The 17,953-nt window shown below is 53.8% G+C and overlaps 2 protein-coding genes across 2 annotated transcripts in view; one reads left to right on the top strand and one right to left on the bottom strand.

Annotated features, from left to right (window-relative positions):
* Window positions 1-10,477, top strand: part of NPRL3 (NPR3 like, GATOR1 complex subunit) — a 51,804-nt gene extending 41,327 nt beyond the window's left edge. Inside the window, exons 8-13 of the mRNA XM_012805782.2 lie at window positions 912-1,068; window positions 4,539-4,645; window positions 5,068-5,197; window positions 7,472-7,661; window positions 8,532-8,724; window positions 9,650-10,477. Coding sequence (XP_012661236.1) covers window positions 912-1,068; window positions 4,539-4,645; window positions 5,068-5,197; window positions 7,472-7,661; window positions 8,532-8,724; window positions 9,650-9,815 — 943 coding nt within the window. The 3' untranslated portion in view covers window positions 9,816-10,477. The remainder of the gene's footprint in view (window positions 1-911; window positions 1,069-4,538; window positions 4,646-5,067; window positions 5,198-7,471; window positions 7,662-8,531; window positions 8,725-9,649) is intronic.
* A 118-nt stretch (window positions 10,478-10,595) lies between these two features.
* Window positions 10,596-17,953, bottom strand: part of MPG (N-methylpurine DNA glycosylase) — an 11,094-nt gene continuing 3,736 nt past the window's right edge. Inside the window, exons 3-4 of the mRNA XM_012805783.2 lie at window positions 14,226-14,430; window positions 10,596-11,041 (exon numbers count right to left, since the gene is read on the bottom strand). Of these exons, the coding sequence (XP_012661237.1) occupies window positions 10,665-11,041; window positions 14,226-14,430 (582 nt within the window). The 3' untranslated portion in view covers window positions 10,596-10,664. The remainder of the gene's footprint in view (window positions 11,042-14,225; window positions 14,431-17,953) is intronic.

The following is a 17,953-nucleotide window of genomic DNA, read 5'->3' as shown; positions in this document are numbered from 1 at the left end:
TAGGAGCCTCAAGCTGTCCCCCTGGGTAGAGTGCCGTAGCATCACAGCTCACAGCAACCTCCAACTCCTGGGCTCAACCAAGTCTCCTGCCTCAGCCTCCCAAGTAGCTGGGACCATAGGTGCCCACCACAATGCCTGGCTATTTTTGTTGTTGTTGTTGTTGTTGTTGCAGCCGTCATTGTTGTTTGGCGGGCCCAGGCTGGATTTGAACCCGCCACCTTGGGTGTACATGGCTAGTGCCTTAGCCACTTGAGCCACAGGCGCTGAGCCCATTGAATAGTTTTTAATTGGAAAAAGACATCTGGGTATATTCCTGAAAATTTGGAAATGACATGAAGCAAAGCACTCCCAAATCCTCTTCCCACCCTCTCCAAGTCCTGTGCATCAAGTCAGATGTCTTTCCCTTCTAGTCTTTCTTGCTAAGCATATATATATATATGCTTATATATAAATTTTTTTTTTTGCAGTTTTAGCCAGGGCCAGGCTTGAACCCGTCACCCCTGGTATATAGAGCTTGCACCCTGCTCCTTGAGCCACAGGCACCACCCCTGCTAAGCATATTTTTTAAGTAGTTCTGTTCATAGTTTGTGAAGGGGATTTGGCTTTTACCATAGTTGATACTATTTCCTTAGGAACATTCTTTTCTTTAGTCAGCATACATTTGCTGTGCCATCCCAAAAGTGAGATACAGAGTCTGGCCTTCATGCCTTCCCCAGTTTTGTTCGGATTTGTTCTTTTCTGAGGGTGACAGTGATCCTTGCAGATTTTATAAATGCCCCTAGACATACTACTGCTCTTCTCTCTGATTCCTCCCATGGCCTCTTCTCTCTGCAGTGCAGGGCTCTGGCTGTACCTTTGTGTTCCAAATGCATACCTGGGGCAGGGTATCCTGACAAGTGACTGTTTTGCAGCCCTTACCATGCCTTGCTGCTGCTCAGTGATGAGAAGACCTTGTTGGGTGAACTCCCCATTGACTGTTCCCCTGCCCTGGTGCGGGTGATCAAGACTACGTCTGCTGTGAAGAACTTGCAGCAGCTAGCCCAGGATGCAGACTTGGCCTTGCTACAGGTATGGCCCTGGGGCCTGGATGGGTGAGAATGAAGGGCCCTGGGTGCATCTTGAGGATGTGGGAGTCACTGGGGTGGCAAAAAAGCAGACCACCCACCATGTTGCCTTTCCAGCACTTATGTCCAGCTGGGGGTAAGGGTGGGTCTTGTGATGTTTGGAGATGCTGGTGTCTGAGACTGACCTGGGTCTTGGGCTGCCTCTTCCACATGGTGAGGAGGTGAAGTGAGGTGAGGCTACAAGAGAATGGAGTAAGGTGCTCCTAGTGCTAGAGCATGAGACACTGGGACTGGGCTGTGTGGGCAGGAGCATGCAATGTGTGGGGCTGGCTTATGGGGGCTTAATAGTAGCCCATGCAGTAGCATGTAGGAAGAGAGGGCAGGAAGCTCAGACACCAGCATGCCCACACGCAGAGCCAGGACCAACTGTGTGTGCACATGTGCTCTGGCCTGTGCTTTTTGTGCAAGGTGCCACCTCCTCGCTGTGCCATGTGTTGTGGGCTGGTCTGTGCATTCTGAGCAGGTAGAGGCCCCTCAGCCTTGTCTGTGGATCTGGTGGTGCCTGGGTTGAGAGTGAGGAAAAGCAAAGGGAAAAGCTGGAGATAGGAGAAGGGACTGCTGACGAGTAGCCTCCGATGACAGGCTGTGGATCTAGTCATGCTGGAGCTGCCTAGGGTTTTGGGTGCTATCCAGAGGACAGCCAGAGAGCAGGGTCAAGGGGTGCCTGTAGGTGGCCAGGACCCGGAGGCGGGTGGCAGTGTGCACCACATGGCCACCAGGAGGCAGCAGTGGCCTGGCACAAAGAACCCCTAGGTTTCTGGAGAGGTAGGGGCTGCTGCTGCTTCTCTTGGCCTGTGGAGGAGCCAAGCATAAGGCTGGACTCTGTTTCTAGTATGAAACATACTAGAGAGCTCATCCCATTATTTTTTCCCTAAAGCAGCCTTTTAAAATTCTTGTTTCCAAATAAATCTCTCCCTCCTCTGCACCCCATGACCTTTTATGCACTCCCTGTGAGAGCACTTACCTGATTCTGTCCATATTTCAGTCATTTTCCTGGCCTTGACAGGACCAAGTCAGGACTATATCCTGCTCACCTCTGTAGCATCCATAAAACAAAATTTTATCTTTTAAAAAAAAATTTTGTGAGTGTTTGCAGGTCCCATGTTATGCCCTGAAAGGAGCTGGCCACTCACTTTCTATGGGGGCCGTCTGATGGGGAGTCTGTGCTGGATGTTGTGCCCCCCTCCCCCCCCCGCCTTGCTGTCAGAGTCTCCTTGGACAAGGCTTTGATGTCTCTGATGTCCCCTCATGTCCCTGGCTTGGCCTTGCCTGGGTGGGGGCAGGTCCCACCCCCAGCCTATACCTGGTGTGGATCAGCCAGTGTTTGGTGCTGTGTTACTCTGTGGAAGCCCCTGGGGCCTAGCCCTGGGAGTCATCTTGCTAGCTTCTGATATCACTTTTCCCTAGAGATGGCCTCTTCAGACATGGTGGCCCAAGGTGGGGTGTTGGCTCCAGGGGTTGAATGTCACCAGATGATTTGAAATCCCTCATAGACTAAATGCTAGGGGGGTTTTGGTCAAGAAAAAAATGTTACAAATTATAGACACACACAAAAGAAAGTTTCCATTATCCCAGAGGTAAGCCTGTAGATCCAAGGTTTTAATTTATATATGTAAACATATTGTTACTTTTTTTGAGACAGAGTCTCACTTTTTTACTCTTGGTAGAATGCTGTGGCATCATAGCTCACAGCAATCTCAAACTCCTGGGTTCAAGTGATTCTCTTTTTTTTTTTTTTGAGACAGAGCCTCAAGCTGTCCCCCTGGGTAGAGTGCCGTGGCATTACAGCTCGCAGCAACCTCCAATTCCTGGGCTCCTGCCTCTGCCTCCCAAGTAGCTGGGACCACAGGCGCCCGCCACAACGCCCGGCTATTTTTTGGTTGCAGCCGTCATTGTTGTTTGGCGGGTCCGGGCTGGGGATTCGAACCCACCACCTTAGGTGTATGTGGCTGGCGCCTTAGCTGGTTGAGCTATAGGCGCCGAGCCTCAAGTGATTCTCTTGCCTTAGCCTCCCAAGTAGCTGGGACTATAGGCACCTGCCACAATACCTGGCTATTTTTATTTATTGGTTGTAGTTGACATTGTTGTCCAGCAGGCCCGGGCAGGATTTGAACCCTGCTAGCTCCAGTGTATGTGGCTGGCGCCCTAGCTGCTGAACTATAGGCGCCAAGCCATAAACATATTATTTATAAGTAACAAAATTAGGGCCACATTGGTATGTTCCTTTTGTTGAATAATGGCCCCCACAGACAGCCACACCCAAATCCCTAGAACCTATGAATGTGATCTTATGTGGGACTTTGGCGATGTTATTAGCTTAAGGAGTCTTTCCTGAGATGGGAAGATTATTCTGGCAGGCCCTTATGAGAGGGAGGCAGAGATGGGAGTGATATGGCCTCAAGATGCCTCAAGAGGGAGCATGGTGCTGCTATTACTTGCTCTGTAATGCTGATACTGAGTTTTGGCTTTCAGAATGGTACTCTGGCTGCCTGTGGAAAGTGTCTTAGAAGGGCAGAGAGATCAGAGAGGGCTGATGCAGGGATAGGTGGAGATCACCAGGCTGGGTGGCAAAGGTAGAGAAAAGTGGACATGAGTCTGCTTTAGAGCAACTATCAGGGGCCCTGGATGAGAGAAGAGGGTGGTGATGGCACTGGAATCAGCTGTGTTTAGAGTTGGCAGTGCCACCAGAGGTCTCATTTTCTGAGATGAGGAAGATGTGTTCTCAGCAGCATGGCAGGCACCACGTGTAGTTAGGGACACAGAGGATCAGTAGTGTCAGGTGAGGCAGTAAATGAGGTGGTGCTGGGGTCAGCACTCCTTCCCATGGAGTGCTGCACTTGCGTACCCATCAAGCTGGGGCTGCCATAGGTTTCCCCTGGAAGGGATTTTGGATATCCGAGTTTATCTGTCTCCTGGTGTCTGAGAGTCCAAAAGCACAGGGCAGGGGGATGTTCTTCAGGGTAATGAAGGCACTCTGGAGCAGTGTGGGGCTCATGGGTGTGCACATTGAGTGACTGACATCCACTGTCATTGGGGGAGACCATACTGTGGTCCTAGTAGGTGTGGGAGGGCTATTCCTCTGCTAGGATACCAAGTCGAGCTGACTCGGTATTCCCCAGCACCCCCTGATGTCCTCATGCTTTGACTTGCAGCATGGGTCTGTGACTACTACTCCTCAGTGGGAGCCCAGACAGCACAGCAACAGTGATAAAAGGTTTTGTGTATTCTCTGCCCAGTGCCCTGATGGGAGGTGGGGAAGATGCTGGTCAGAGGAGCCTCATGAGCCATGGCCACAAAGTTTGTGCTATGTGAACCTCCAGCCAGCTTCTCCAGGGCAGGGGTGCTATGGCCATTAGGCTAAGCACTGCCTTCAGCCAAGGTGGGACAGCCTTCCTACTTCCCCTCTGCCCACAGGTTTTCCAGCTTGCGGCTCACTTGGTATACTGGGGTAAGGCCATCATCATCTATCCACTGTGTGAGAACAACGTCTACATGCTGTCTCCTAATGCCAGTGTGTGTCTGTGAGTACTTCTGGCTGCCTTGAGTGGGAAGGTGTGAGGCTGGTGGACCTCAAGGCAATGCTCCTAGGTCAGCCAGGCACTAGAGGCTGTGGAAGCCCTGAGGCCAGGCTGTCACTTTAGCCTCACATCCAGCCTCTGGTGTGCCAAGGTACCAGTTTGGTCTGGTTCAATCCTGTGTGGCCCTCCTGGCTGGCTCTCCTTACCCACCCTGAGAGATCTGAGGATGTGCAGGGTTATCCTGTACCCATGGCTCCTGTAGTCACGGGGCAGCAAGTATCTGGGCTTTGTCCCCTAAAGGCCTGCACAGCTCTGCTATGCCTCCTGCTATGCTAATCCACTCACATCCATGCTTCCCTGCTGAGGGCCCGTGGTGAGAGCATGGTGGGGGTGGCTGAGCTCACCCCATGCCCTCCTGCCCCTAGGTACTCCCCGCTGGCTGAGCAGTTCTCCTGTCAGTTCCCGTCTCATGACCTGCCATCTGTCCTCGCCAAGTTCTCCTTGCCTGTCTCCTTGTCAGAATTCAGGAACCCCCTGGCTCCCCCTGTGCAGGAGGTGAGTCACAGAAGTTCCAGGAGCCTGGTGTGGTGGGCAAAGTGGGTCAGGTCCGCTTACCTGTCTGTTGGCCTCAACATGAGCATCTTTGGCCCTGCTGCCCCCTCACCTTGGTTGTGGAGACTTGCTGTGCAGCTGTTGCACCCTGTCAGAGGATTCCAGAAGCCAACCAGGCTATCTGCAGACCCTCAAGCAGTTGTCCCCTTCCTGAGGAGCTGCCCTGGCTGCAGTGGGTGGCTCTTACAGGAGGGAGCTGACCCTTCCCAAGCCAGCAGAGCTTCCGTGGGCCTGAGGGCCTGAGCCTGGTCTTCTAAGAGGTTTAGCTTTTGGCCCCTTCCCCCACCATGATTCAAGTGTCCATGGGATCTGTGAGTATGAGTTCTGGCATCACTGGCCCCAGGATGTCCTTATGGGAGAGGACCTGGGGAGGACCAGTCCGGGTGGTGCTGGGTAGTGGGCCTGGGTCAGGGCAGGGGCACATGTAGCAGGAAGGGGTGGGGCTCCTGCAGGTGTAGATTAACTTCTAAGTCTGCATCTATAGTGGTCCTGTGGCTTCCCCTGTGGGCAGTAGTAGGGTGTCACTTTTTCACAGCCTTGTGCCAAAGTGTCCATAGAAACCAAGGAGGTTTTGTGCCCTTCCATCTGCTGAGCTCTTGGAGCTCTGGGCAGGAACCCAGGATAAGGCCAATAAGACAGGTGTTGGAGATACCTCTGTGCTTTGTCTCTAGAAATGAAGTATTTGTTTCAGCAAATGCCAGATCTATTAGGCAAAAACCAATCCTTAAAGTCAAACTCTTCTCAGCTGGGTGTGGTAATCCCAGCACCCTGGGAGGCCATAGTGGGAGGATCAATTCAGTTCAGGAGTTTGAGACCAGTCTGTGCAAAAGCGAGACCCCGATCAGTACTAAAAACAGAAAAATTAGCTGGGCATAGTGGCGGCACCTGTAGTCCCACTTACTCAAGAAGCTGAGGCAGGAGATTGCATGAGCCCAGAAGTTTGAGATTGCTGTGAGCTGGGCTAAGGTCACTGAACTCTAGCCTCAGTGACAGAGTGAGACTGCCTCAAAAAAAGAAAAATCAAACCCTTTCCTTTCTCAAATTGTGAATGAGAATAAGGTCCTGGTTTTCAGTTCCTTTAGACGCTGAGTGTGACAAAGCTCTGAATGCAGTCTTTCATAGAGCCTCTGGCTTCCAGGAACTGTGCCAGGTTGTACTAGCTGAAGAAAAGACAAGCTTTGCATCTGCACTTCCCACCCTTCCTCCTGGGGTAGTGCTGGGAGGGGCTGCTGGTGCCCCTGTCCCAGCAGAAATGTCCCAGTGGATTAGATAATGGACTGGATTTTCCATGACAGAGTGGCTGCCTTGTCACAGGGCCCAGATGGAGCCAGATTTGGTTCCGCCAGTCTAAGGGACAGGCTTTCCAGTGCTGTGACGCCCCTTTGTTTTTCTTTCTTTCATGTTAAGGCTGGATATTTTGCAATACTTTAGCTAATTTTATTGGCTTTTGAGCACATTACACATGCTTGTGGCGTGTCCTCCATTCCCCCTCCCAGGAGGTGGCCCTGACCAAGCAGTTCCTTGTATACCCTCCAAAGACAAGCAGACAGGTGTGTATATCTGAGGACACCGAATGCTCTTTGAGGATTCCTTGCTATCTTGCATCTGGGGTCTGGGAGGTGTTTTCTCACTGGTGCTGGGCTCTGCCCACACTGCTCTTGGTCAGTTGCTAGCCTGCCCTGCCATCCCTCAGGCACATAGAGGGTCCCTGTGCTCAGCTTCCTTCTGGAGTCACCCATGTGACCAGGGTACACCCTCAGGTAGATCCAAGAAGACTTTTTGCTCCCATAGCATCTGTTCACAGCCTCTTTCTGAGCAGTGCCTGGGCTTGCCTGGTAGAGGATCAGCTGCCAGGCCCCACTGGGCTACTGGTGGGGGAGGCAGAGTAGAGGCAGATTCAGCAGCACAGTGGGGCTGTTGGCTCAGAGGAGGGGATGTAGGGGGCCTCCATGTGGCAGGTCCTGCCCCCTAGCCAGATACTGACCCAACCCAGTGTGGTGTGATTTTAGGGTTCTCTGGTCTACTTCCTTCCCTGGAGGGTAAGCTGGCCTGGCAAAGCTTGCTGGTAGGTGGGGCTCCTTTTCTGAGAGGAGGGCCTTCCTACCCAGGAGTCAGCACCCAAAGCACACAGGGTCTGTGTCTGGGGCCATGGCTCCCTGAGCCCCCAGGAAGATATTGGGGCTTAGGGGGCCAGCCTTACCTGCTGCCTGCCTGTAGACCCAGCTCATCCAGATGGTGGTATGGATGCTGCAGCACCGGCTCCTCATCCAGCTGCACACTTATGTCTGCCTGATGGCCTCACCCAGTGAGGAGGAACCCCGCCCGCGAGAGGATGATGTCCCCTTCACTGCCCGCGTTGGGGGCCGCAGCCTCAGCACGCCCAATGCCCTCAGCTTTGGCTCCCCAAGTAAGCACCCCAGGACATTTATCTGGTGGTGTGGGAAGACTTTTGGGGCTGGCAGACAGGAGGCTCCCCATGGGCACTGCCAGGAATGAGGGGCCTTCACACAGCTGTGCACACACAAGTGCACACCCACTAATGTTCTCAAGGAGACCCTTCCCCACCACTCACTGTGAGGAGGCAGTGCTGCCTCTGGGCGCTTTAGCAAGAGCTTGCAAGGGTGAGGAACAGCCCCAGCCTTCCAGTCCCTGCTGGAATCCCCTTCTCTAGCCTGGGATCAGGGCAGGATCTCACATCATCACCAGCAGAGTCAAACTTCTGTGCCTGAGGGCCCATGAGAAGACAATGACTGTCACAGTTTTTTCTTCAAAGAGCTGTGTGGCCACTATGTGCCTCCAAAGGCTATTGCCCTAGCCCCTGGTAGAGGAGAAGCCACAAAGATCCAGTCCCCAGGCTTGGGGAAGTAAAGGGGATGGGAGGTTTTGAAAGTCCTCTTCTCCAGCTGGGAACTGGCCTCGGGTATCAGGCTCCAAGTGAGGACCCTGCCTGCCTAGGGTACTCATCCTCCCTGTCAGGTGAGGGTAGAAAGCTCAGGCCTGCCTTGAGGTGTCGGGGTACACAGCATACCTCTTCAGGGTCCACAGGGCTGTTCCCATAGCAGGGAGGCTCCTTTTCCAGGTCAGCACTCGGGAAGTCTTGTGTCATACCCACAGGAGGGGGTGGTAGTCAGTACCCTGCAGGACAGATGGTACAGCTAGGACCCTAGGTGAGGCATTGTGGGAGTTAGGGAGGTCCAGCTGCTGGCTGTGCCCTGGCTGCTCCCCCTGGCACCGTGGCATCCAGGGTGCTGTCACCCTGACTTGTACCCACCCACAGCCAGCAGTGATGACATGACCCTCACTAGCCCCAGCATGGACAACTCCAGTGCAGAGCTGCTCCCTAGCGGGGACTCACCACTGAACAAGCGGATGACAGAGAACCTGCTGGCCAGCCTATCAGAGCATGAGCGGGCAGCCATCCTCAGTGTGCCTGCAGCCCAGAACCCTGAGGACCTCCGAATGTTTGCCAGGTGGGGACAGGATGATTACGTGGGGCTGGGCCCAATCTCAGGGTCAGGACAGAAAGCAGACAGGGATGTACCCAGCATGATCACAAATTTAAATTTATGGACAGCAAACAGTACTCTTCCTGGTTGAGGTGGTATCTCCAGCACTCAAGTGTCCCTACCTGGTACCTGTGTGCAGGGCAGGTGCCACCAACTAGGCTTATAGAACTCAGCCTATTGGGTCTGGGACCAGATGTGCCTCTCTCTGGGAGTCTTCCCAGTACTTCCTACCCAAGTCTGATCAGAAAGGTAGCAAGTTCTCACCCATAGGGGCTTGGCAGGGTTTGGCCAGGACTCAGCTGTGGGGCTCTAGGGTTTCTCACATCATAGGTGATGTGGCTGGACCATCCCTTGTCACCCTCACCCTCATTTGAGGGGCACTGTAGATGCATGGTTTTCTGGGAGAGGGATGGTTAGCAGGGTCTGAGCCCCCAGTGGAAAATTACACTCTAGGTCCTCGAGACTCTCTGCAACACTTTGAGGCAGCTGGCCTAGGCCTTGCCTGCATCCTGGCTGCTTCTCATAGCCTCAGCGGAGAGACCCAGGAGAGCAGTGAATGCTTGGGTTCAGAGCCGCATGATACTCTGCTGCAGTAGCACAAAAGAGAAGCCACAAAGCATGGCACTCTACTGAGGGCAGCAGCTTGAGACTTGTCTCAAAAAACTGAGAAGCCACAAAGATCCCTTCCCACACCAGAAGGCAGGAGTGGGCAGCTCCAAGTTTGAGAGCTATGCAGCCTCCTGAACTCACTGTAGTCCCAGCTGCTGGCTTTCCCATCCATGGTGGGGCCGCCTCTCTGACACCTCCCCCCCCCAGTCCCCGCCCTCCTCAGGCCTCTGGTTGCCTCTAGTCCCAGCCTCCTCGGACTTCATGCAGACTTTCCCTGCAGGCTCCTTCACTACTTCCGTGGCCGCCACCATCTGGAAGAAATCATGTACCATGAGAATGCACGGCGCTCCCAGCTGCTCACGCTCTGCGACAAGTTCCGTAGTGTACTGGTGGTAGCCACCCACGAGGACCCCGTCATTGCTGTCTTCCAGGCACTGCTCACGTGAGCCCAGGTGCAGAGTGGAGAGGCTGCTGGAGTGTGCGGGTGGGGCCAGCCTCCCCTACCCTGTAGCCCCATCGCCACATGCCTGAGCTCTCTTGGCCCTGAGGCTTGGGCTAGATGGTCCACCTAGGCCTGCCTAAAGCCAAACCCCCACTGTCTTCCTTGCTGCAGGCCAGTTCAGTCTGGTGTACAGTGAGCGCTACATTCTTACTTTGCTCACCCTAGCAGCAGCCTTCATGTCACAGGGCTGGAGGGAGCCTCTCAGGGCTCAAGTCTGATGAGGCCTGTGTCCTATGTGAGTGCGGGCTGCACGTTTTCAGGCATTCCTTTCTACTGACTGTGCCCCATGGCCCCACTGTGTGGACACCCAGGAGGTGTAGGAACACTTGGTCAGCCTATCCCCACCCCTCTGAGGGCTGTCCATGGTAAAGTCTTGCATGGTACCCTTGCCTAGCACTGATTCTGCCCATCACATGCTGCTGCTTCCTAGCTTGGGTTAGCCCTCACTATGACCCCAAATAAGCCACTAGCAGACTCATAGCAAAGCTGTCACCTGTCCTGACCATAAGACACTCCAGGGCCTGGACTGCGCCACTGGGCAGCCCTGTTACCTGTGTATACCCCCTGCCCAGTTGTGCAGGAGGCCCAACCTCAGGGGGGTTGTCTGTACACTCTCTGATGACTGCCCCATCACTCAGTGGGCCTGGTGCTGTGCACAGCCCTGAGCCCCTCTGTGCTGGAGACAGGCACTGACCAGCCAGGGGGTGCCTGGCTAAGATAGCAGTTTTCTAGAAATAAAAGATTTATTTGGTTTTTAAACAATTAAAAAGCCTTGTCTGAGCAGGTACTTTGCTCAGGCTCGTGCATCCTGCTCAGCCACTTTGTCCACCACACTGACCCAGGGACTGCCCTGGATATAGAAGCGCAGGGGCTTCTGGGCCCACTCCCCTGAATAGCCAATGCCCACCCGGGCTGCTGCCACCACAGCTTGCTCACTGGGCCCTAGGGAGCCACGTTCCAACCATAGGGCCTCATCCTTGGCCAGGTCCCTCTGGTCAAAGCTCTTATCGATGGCCAGGGCTTGGCACAGCTTGGAGGGGCCACTGCAGAGCTCACGGTCCTTGAGGATGCGGCAGGCAGTGCCTTTCCGGAGGGTGCTGCGAAGCTGCCGCATGGTCTCCAGGCCTCCCAGTGGCTCCAGTGCTCGCAGAAGGATGCAGGCTCCATCCCCTGTGGGCAGGCAGGCAGCTTAGAAGCAGAGCTTCCCTAGGTTCCTGCCCTCCCAGCCACAGGGCACACCAGTGTTGCAGAGATGGTACAGAGGCCTTTCTGCTTGTGGCCTGCTCCCATTGCCTTCTGGGTCTAGCCCGGGAGAGGGGTCTGCATCTCATTGTGTCTGGATCCCTCTGCCTGTTCCTCCTGTGTGCCTGTACCATTGCCCACTGGGCAGCCCACTGGCTGCTCCCATGAAGCCAGAACCAGCTTGAGACCCTGGTGAGTGGCTGACACCCGTTAGCTCCTTTCTGTCTGGCTTCCCTGGTCTTGCAATTGGCAGCAGCTACAAGGCTAGTGCAGAAAGTTCTAGACAGCCAGTCCGCCCTTGGTGGGGGCTTCTCTGCCAGGAAGGCTTGGGCCTAGCTACAGTCTCCACTAGTTTCTAAGCAGGCTCCAAGGCTCTTCACCTGCCTCACCAACTTGGTATCCATGTTGGCCAAGCCTGGAGTAGCCACCCATGTGCACAGGAGGCTGAGAGAGCTCAGCTGCTGATTCATGGGAAAATGACGAAGCCCCCTTGGCTCTCTTGGGATGTCCTCCTACCCCCCCCCAACCCCCACCCTGTGTAGCTTCTCCCTCACCAGTATGGGCTGCTCCAGGAAATACAGGTGTCCAAATTCCCTCTGCCATTGATATCTGGGAAGCCCACTCAGATTCCTGGCTGGGACAGTGGTGATATGGACCCGAGCCAGAGGAGCCCTGACCTTCCAGCAAGGCACCTGCTCTAGCTCACCTATGTACTCCTGGCCTGCCTCCCCACTGGGAGTCAGAAACTCAGCTGGAGGGTGGCCTTCACCACATGGCCTCCATATCAGCACCAGGAGCCAGTCCTGAGTGGGCAAAGCCATGCCCTTTGGCACAGCCAGCATCTTAGCAAATGCAGAGTTCATGTGAGATGACACCCCTTAACCAGCCAGTTGTCACACTATGGTAAGATACAGGCAGGGCTAGGCACAGCCTTGAAGTCCCAGCCCGTGTGATTCCCACCTGCTCCCAGCTCAACAAGTGTGCTCCCTCTGTGCCCACCCTGAGCCACTTCAGCAGGAAGGAGTGGGCAAGACCCCATAAGTCCCTGTGGGTGCAAGACACATGCCCCCTACTGTTTCATTGAGCCCCCAAGTCCCTTGCAAATGAGACAAAGGAGCAGCCTGGCTGCCCCCATTACCACACTCCCTTCACTTGGTTCCTTCACCTAGAAGGCATCCAAGTCCCATATCTTGACAACGCTAACACCTCGGCTCTCTTCCTGCCAGACTTCTATACCCTCACCTCTACTACTCTGCCCACCCTGGCCCTGCTCTTAGTAGTCTCATCCTTATCTTGACCAGTTTTCCTCATCTCCATGTGCTGCTTCCACCCCAAGGGCAGGTGATGGCCATGGCCTGGTCTCCCTTCACCTCTACTCCACCTAAACAACCCTAGCTCTGACCACCTGCACCCATGGTGGGGGCGGTGGAGAGCCCGGCCCTCTAGACCTGGACTTTCCTGGGGCATCTTGGTCTCAGTGTCCAGATATTACTTATTACCATCCTACCCCTACCTTGTCCACCAGACCCCAGAGCCCTGGGCTCCACCCCTCCTTTGTAGACACAGCACCAAGTGTTTCTATGCTTCTTTCTCAGACCTGCGCCATGTGAGGGGCTGGTTGCATGGCCAACAGGAAGCCCCATGAGCAAGCTCCCCAGGGCACTCAGATGGCCCTTGGTGGTGGTGGTGGGGGCTGCCATCTTCTAATGTCCACTCAGTTTCCCTCAGCACTGGTTTTTTGCCAGGCCAGGGACAGTCCTGGGGTCTCCATAGCCTTCAGCCCCCATGGCTTCAAGCACTAGACACCCCTGGCTGGCTGACTGGGGTGCTCACAGTCCTCACATCACTGTACTCAACAAACCTGTGACCCACAATGTTACATGCCCTGGGCTGCTCGTGGGCCTCCCTAAGTATTAGCTCATCTTGGGGTGGGTGGGGGAAGGCTTGCCTGGGGGGTAGGGGGACCTCATAGACCCTGCACCTGGTCAGCAGTGGCTCTGACCCTGACTTCTTCCTCCTGAGCATACAGAATCCCAAGAACACAGAGCCACATGTTCCCCAAGGACATAGCCTGCCCCAGCACTGGACCCACAGAGACAAGTGGGTTCCAGAAGCTCAGGCCTCCCTCTTCCCCAGTGCTGATGTTTGGGGCCAAGTGAGACATTGTTGGGGGCCATCCTGTGTGCTGTGTGTGTTGGGCGGTAGCAATGGCCTCCACACACTAAGTGCTAGTAGCTCCTCTCAGCTGTGATGACCAAAATATGTCTCCAGACATTGCCTAATGTCCCCTGGGGGGCAGAATTGCCCCTAGTTGAGAACAACTGATTCAGATTCCATAATGGGCTACCTGGCAAGGCTCCTGCCTGAGTTCAACTTTACCCCAAATTGATTCCATCCGTTTCTCCATGACCAGCCCTTAACGAATCTACCCAGTGCCATCTTGGGTAGATGGGACCAGCAGTGGCCTCCCAAAATCTGTCTGATCTACATTCAGGGTTATCCACTGGCCTCTTTTTTGTGGGGGCCTGCAGCCCCTCCAACCTTGCATCGACAATGTAGCCAGAGCTCTCAAAACCCTGCCCCAGGGCAGGTGCAGTGGCTCACACCTGTAATCCTGACACTCTGGGAGGCCAAGACAGGTGGATTGCCTGAGCTCCTAAATTCAAGACCAGCCTGAGCCAGAATGAGACCCCATTTCTAAAAGTAGCCAGGGGATGTGCCGGGTGCCTGTAGTCCCAGCTACATGTGAGGCTGAGGCAAGAGAATCTCTGGAGCCTGATTTGAGGTTGCTGTGAGCTATGATGCCACAGAACTCTACTGAGGCCAACAAAGTGAGATAGTCTCAAAAAAAAAAAAAACCAAACCAACAATCTAAAATCCTGCCCTAGCAATGACATCTCCTTTTTCCAATGTCCACCCTACCCAGTAACCCTAGGGGTCCCCTGGCTACTGGCTGAGGGTATGGTGTGGCAGCTGGTCCTGCTGCTCAGAAAGGCCTCAGAGCTGGTAGGTAGGAGCTAGCTATGGGGGTTGGGGGGCTAGATAGCTGGCTGAGAGGCTCTCTCTGCCAACCCTCCTGCTCCCTAAGCCCCAGCACCCCAGCACTGCTTACCTCGGCTGGAGACATTCATGCAGAAGTACATGCCGTAGATGATGTACACGTACAGGGTCCCTGGCTTCATGAACATGCCCCGGTTGCGGGGGGTCTGCCGGCCACCCCTTGAGTGGGCGGCTTCATCTTCTGGCCCCAAGTATGCCTCGGTCTCCACAACGCGGCCTCGGAGCTCTGTGCCATTGGGGAGTCGCCGGACCAGGACCTATGGGGAGTTAGTTTATTAGTCCACCCACCTTGGGCCTCCTCTTCTCCCCCACAGAGTGTGCCAGATGCCCAAGTCTAGCCAGGGCCTTGTCCCACCATTCCATCATCCTGTCTCTTGCTCCAGCTCAAGAACCTAGATGCTGCTGGCTACCAGCGATCTCTCCTCCAGCCCCACTAGACCACCAAACTGCTACCCTGGGTACAGAGTCCTGATCACAGGTCACAGCCACCTCAAGTTCCAGCTGGGGCTGGGCTGGAAACCAGCACTTATAGATTCACTGTGCAGGTCAGCCTTCAGGTCCTCTAGTGGGACCCTTCATTCCTCCACCTCCTCCTTTCCCAAGGAGGCCTCTTCAGTGAACTATAAATATTTAGCGTGAGGCCAGGTGGCACGAAATGCACAAGGCCCGATTGGTATCCCCACACAGCCTCCTGGGACATTTCAGAGTCTGTGCAGTGCCCCCAAACTGGGCTGCAGGGTCAGTGACCAAGGACTCACACAGCTAGCTCCTACCCACCAGCTCTAAGGCCTTTCTGAGCAGCAGGACCAGCTGCCTCACCACACCCCACCCTGGACTATGGTGCTGAAAGTGGCCAGCAGCTGTGCTCCAATGCCCAGAGCCCCAGCCCTGTACAGGTGCACACCAGAACTCTGGGGATTAGCCAAATCCCCAGCATTTGTCTCCTCCTTAGGCCAGAGGGGTCAGTGGGATGCCAGGCCACTCTGCCTCAGCACAGGAAGCCCTGTGGTGCCTGAGGCCATGATAGTGCACAGGACAGGGAGGAAGAGCACTCAAGCTTAGAGGCTCATGGGGGAGCATTCAGGAAGCATTCCTGGAGACAGGGTACAGAAAAGAAGGGGCTGATGCTTGTATTGGAAGCCCAGAAACCCCCCACCCATCCAAAGTCATGTGCACAGGAGTGAACAGCCAATACTGGTAGACCATTTAGAGAGGAGAAGGGCAGGGACTCAGAGGAAACTGCATGCTGCCACAGGGGACACACTGGGGCCCAGCTACCCTTCTGGAAATTAGATTCCTACAGCCTTTTTTTCAATTTTCCTTTCTATCCTGATTTCCTTTTTTGAGACAGGGGCTCCCTTAGTCACCCAGGCTGGAGTGGTGTGGTCTCATCACAGCTCACTGTAATCTCAAACTCCTAGGCTCAAGTGAGCCTCCTGTCTCAGCCTTCTGAGTACCTGAGACTATAGGCATATGCCATGATGCCTGGCTAATCTTCCCCACGCCTTTTTTTTTTTGAGACAGAGCCTTAAGCTGTTGTCCTGGGTAGAGGGCTGTGGCATCACAGCTCACAGCAACCTCCAAATCCTGGGCTCAAGCGATTCTCCTGCCTCGGCCTCCCAAGTAGATGGGACTACAGGCGCCCCCCAACAATGCCCGGCTATTTTTGGTTGCAGCCATTATTGTTGTTTGGTGGCCCCAGGTTGGATTTGAACCCGCCAGCTCAGGTATATGTGGATGGCGCCTTAGCCATTTGAGCCACAGGCGCCAAGCCTAATCTCATTTTTTGCAGAAACAAGGTCTCATTCTTGGTCAGGCTGGTCCTGACTCCTGGCCTCAAGTGATCCTCCCACCTCAGCCTCCCAGAGTGCTAGGATTACAGGCATGAGCCATTGAACCATCCCTGGCCCTCTAACAAGCTTTTCTTTTGTGTGTGTGTGTGAGAATCTCACTTTGCTGGCCTTGGTAGAGTGCCATGGTATCATAGCTCATAGCAACCTCAAACTCTCAGGCTCAAGCAATTCTCTTGTCTCAGCCTCCAAGTAGCTGGGACTACAGGTGCCTACCACAACACCCAGCTATTTTTAGTGACAGGTTCTTGCTCTTGCTCAAGCTGGTCTTGAATTCACAAGCTCAGGCAATCCACCCACCTGGGCCTCCCAGAGTGCTAGAATTATAGGCGTGAGCCATCACGCCCAGCCCCCCATCAAGATTTTCTGATCTAAATTTCACTCTGATATCATTTTTACCAATGGCAGATACTGGTTGCCTACTTACCCCCACTTACAAACATGCATACCTCCTTCCTATTGGCAGAAGGTCCTCGGCAGTAGGCAACACCCTCCTCAGCCCAGAAAGCCCAAAGCAACTCATTGCAATGGCCCTTTTAGGGATGAATGTGTGACCCAAGCCTGGCTGAGGAGTCTGCAAGGCATCCACTGGGTTGTTATAGAAAAGGATGTCTTTCCTGACAGGTGAGATACCACCCTCTTTTCTGCTGGATGCCATCTGTTTTTTTGTTGTTTTTTTGAGATAGTCTCACTCTGTGCCCTGGGTAGAGTGTCATGGCGTCACAACTCACAGCAACCTCAGGGTCTTGGGTTCAAGAGATCCTCTTGCCTCAGCCTCCTGGGTAGCTGGGACTATAGGCACCCACCACAATGCCCAGCTAGTTTTTCTATTTTTAGTAGAGATGGGGTCTTGCTCTTGCTCAGACTGGTTTCAAACTCCTGAGTTCAAGCAATTCGCCTGCCTTAGCCTCCCAGAGTGCTGGGATTAAAAGCGTGAGCTACCACACCTGGCCTGCTGCAAGCCATCTTGTCTGCCAATGGGCTCCAATGGGCATGACTGGAGCCTAAATGGAAACGTGATGAGAATGCTGACTAGAGACAGACATAGAGTGGTCCTTGTCACCACCCTTGGTCCCTTTATCTAATCCTGGGACATACCGTGTTTCCCTGAAAATAAGACACTGTCTTATATTTATTTTTTTCTCAAGAAGACACACTAGGGCTTATTTTCAGGAGATGTCTTTTTTTTTTGCAGTTTTTGGCTGGGCTGGGTTTGAACCCACCACCTCCAGCATACAGTGTCAGCACCCCACTCCTCTGAGCTACAGGTGCCGCCCGAGATGTCTTATTTTTATTAAGTATAATACAACAATCTACATTTATTCAAATGCAGTTAAGTCATCTTCTTCTGGAACCTGACAGGTGAAGCCGACCTTGTTGGTGGGGCTGGCGCTAGTGATGCATGAACTCCTAGCCGTTCGCACGTGCACAATAGCATGCCTGCCTGTGCAAGTTCGAAGGGCTGGGAGAGAGAAAGGAGCTGTGGCAGATAAAAGGTATTCCAGTCTTACCGCTCGCGTAGGAATAACAGGTGTGGCTATGCAGATAGTCTTCATAGCCATGCCCATCACTACGTCTTATTATGGGGGTAGGGCTTATATATTTAACAAATGCATAGAAATCATGCTAGGGCTTATTTTTGGGGTAGAGCTTACTTTTGGGGAAACATGGCACCTGTCTTGCCTGCCGTTATGTCATTTCACAAATGCCATTATTTACAGTGCTTATAAATGGATCCTCTGAATCTTGTCCCTTCTCTACTAGGTTAAACACACATTTTAGGGTCTGTTCCTTTTGCTACCCAACTCCTGGCACTGAAAATGGCTCTTCTTAGTCATTTAACATCTTAAATGAGTCATTTAAAAAGTAGACTCATTAAAAGACAAAGGGGGCTCGGCGCCTATAGCTCAACCGGCTAAGGCGCCAGCCA

Source organism: Otolemur garnettii, unplaced genomic scaffold (genome assembly GCF_000181295.1).
Source record: "Otolemur garnettii isolate 467f Iridium unplaced genomic scaffold, OtoGar3 scaffold00044, whole genome shotgun sequence".
NCBI classification, from domain to species: domain Eukaryota; kingdom Metazoa; phylum Chordata; class Mammalia; order Primates; family Galagidae; genus Otolemur; species Otolemur garnettii.
Note: the sequence above shows the minus strand (reverse complement) of the source record. Positions and strands in the feature narration are given on the sequence as shown.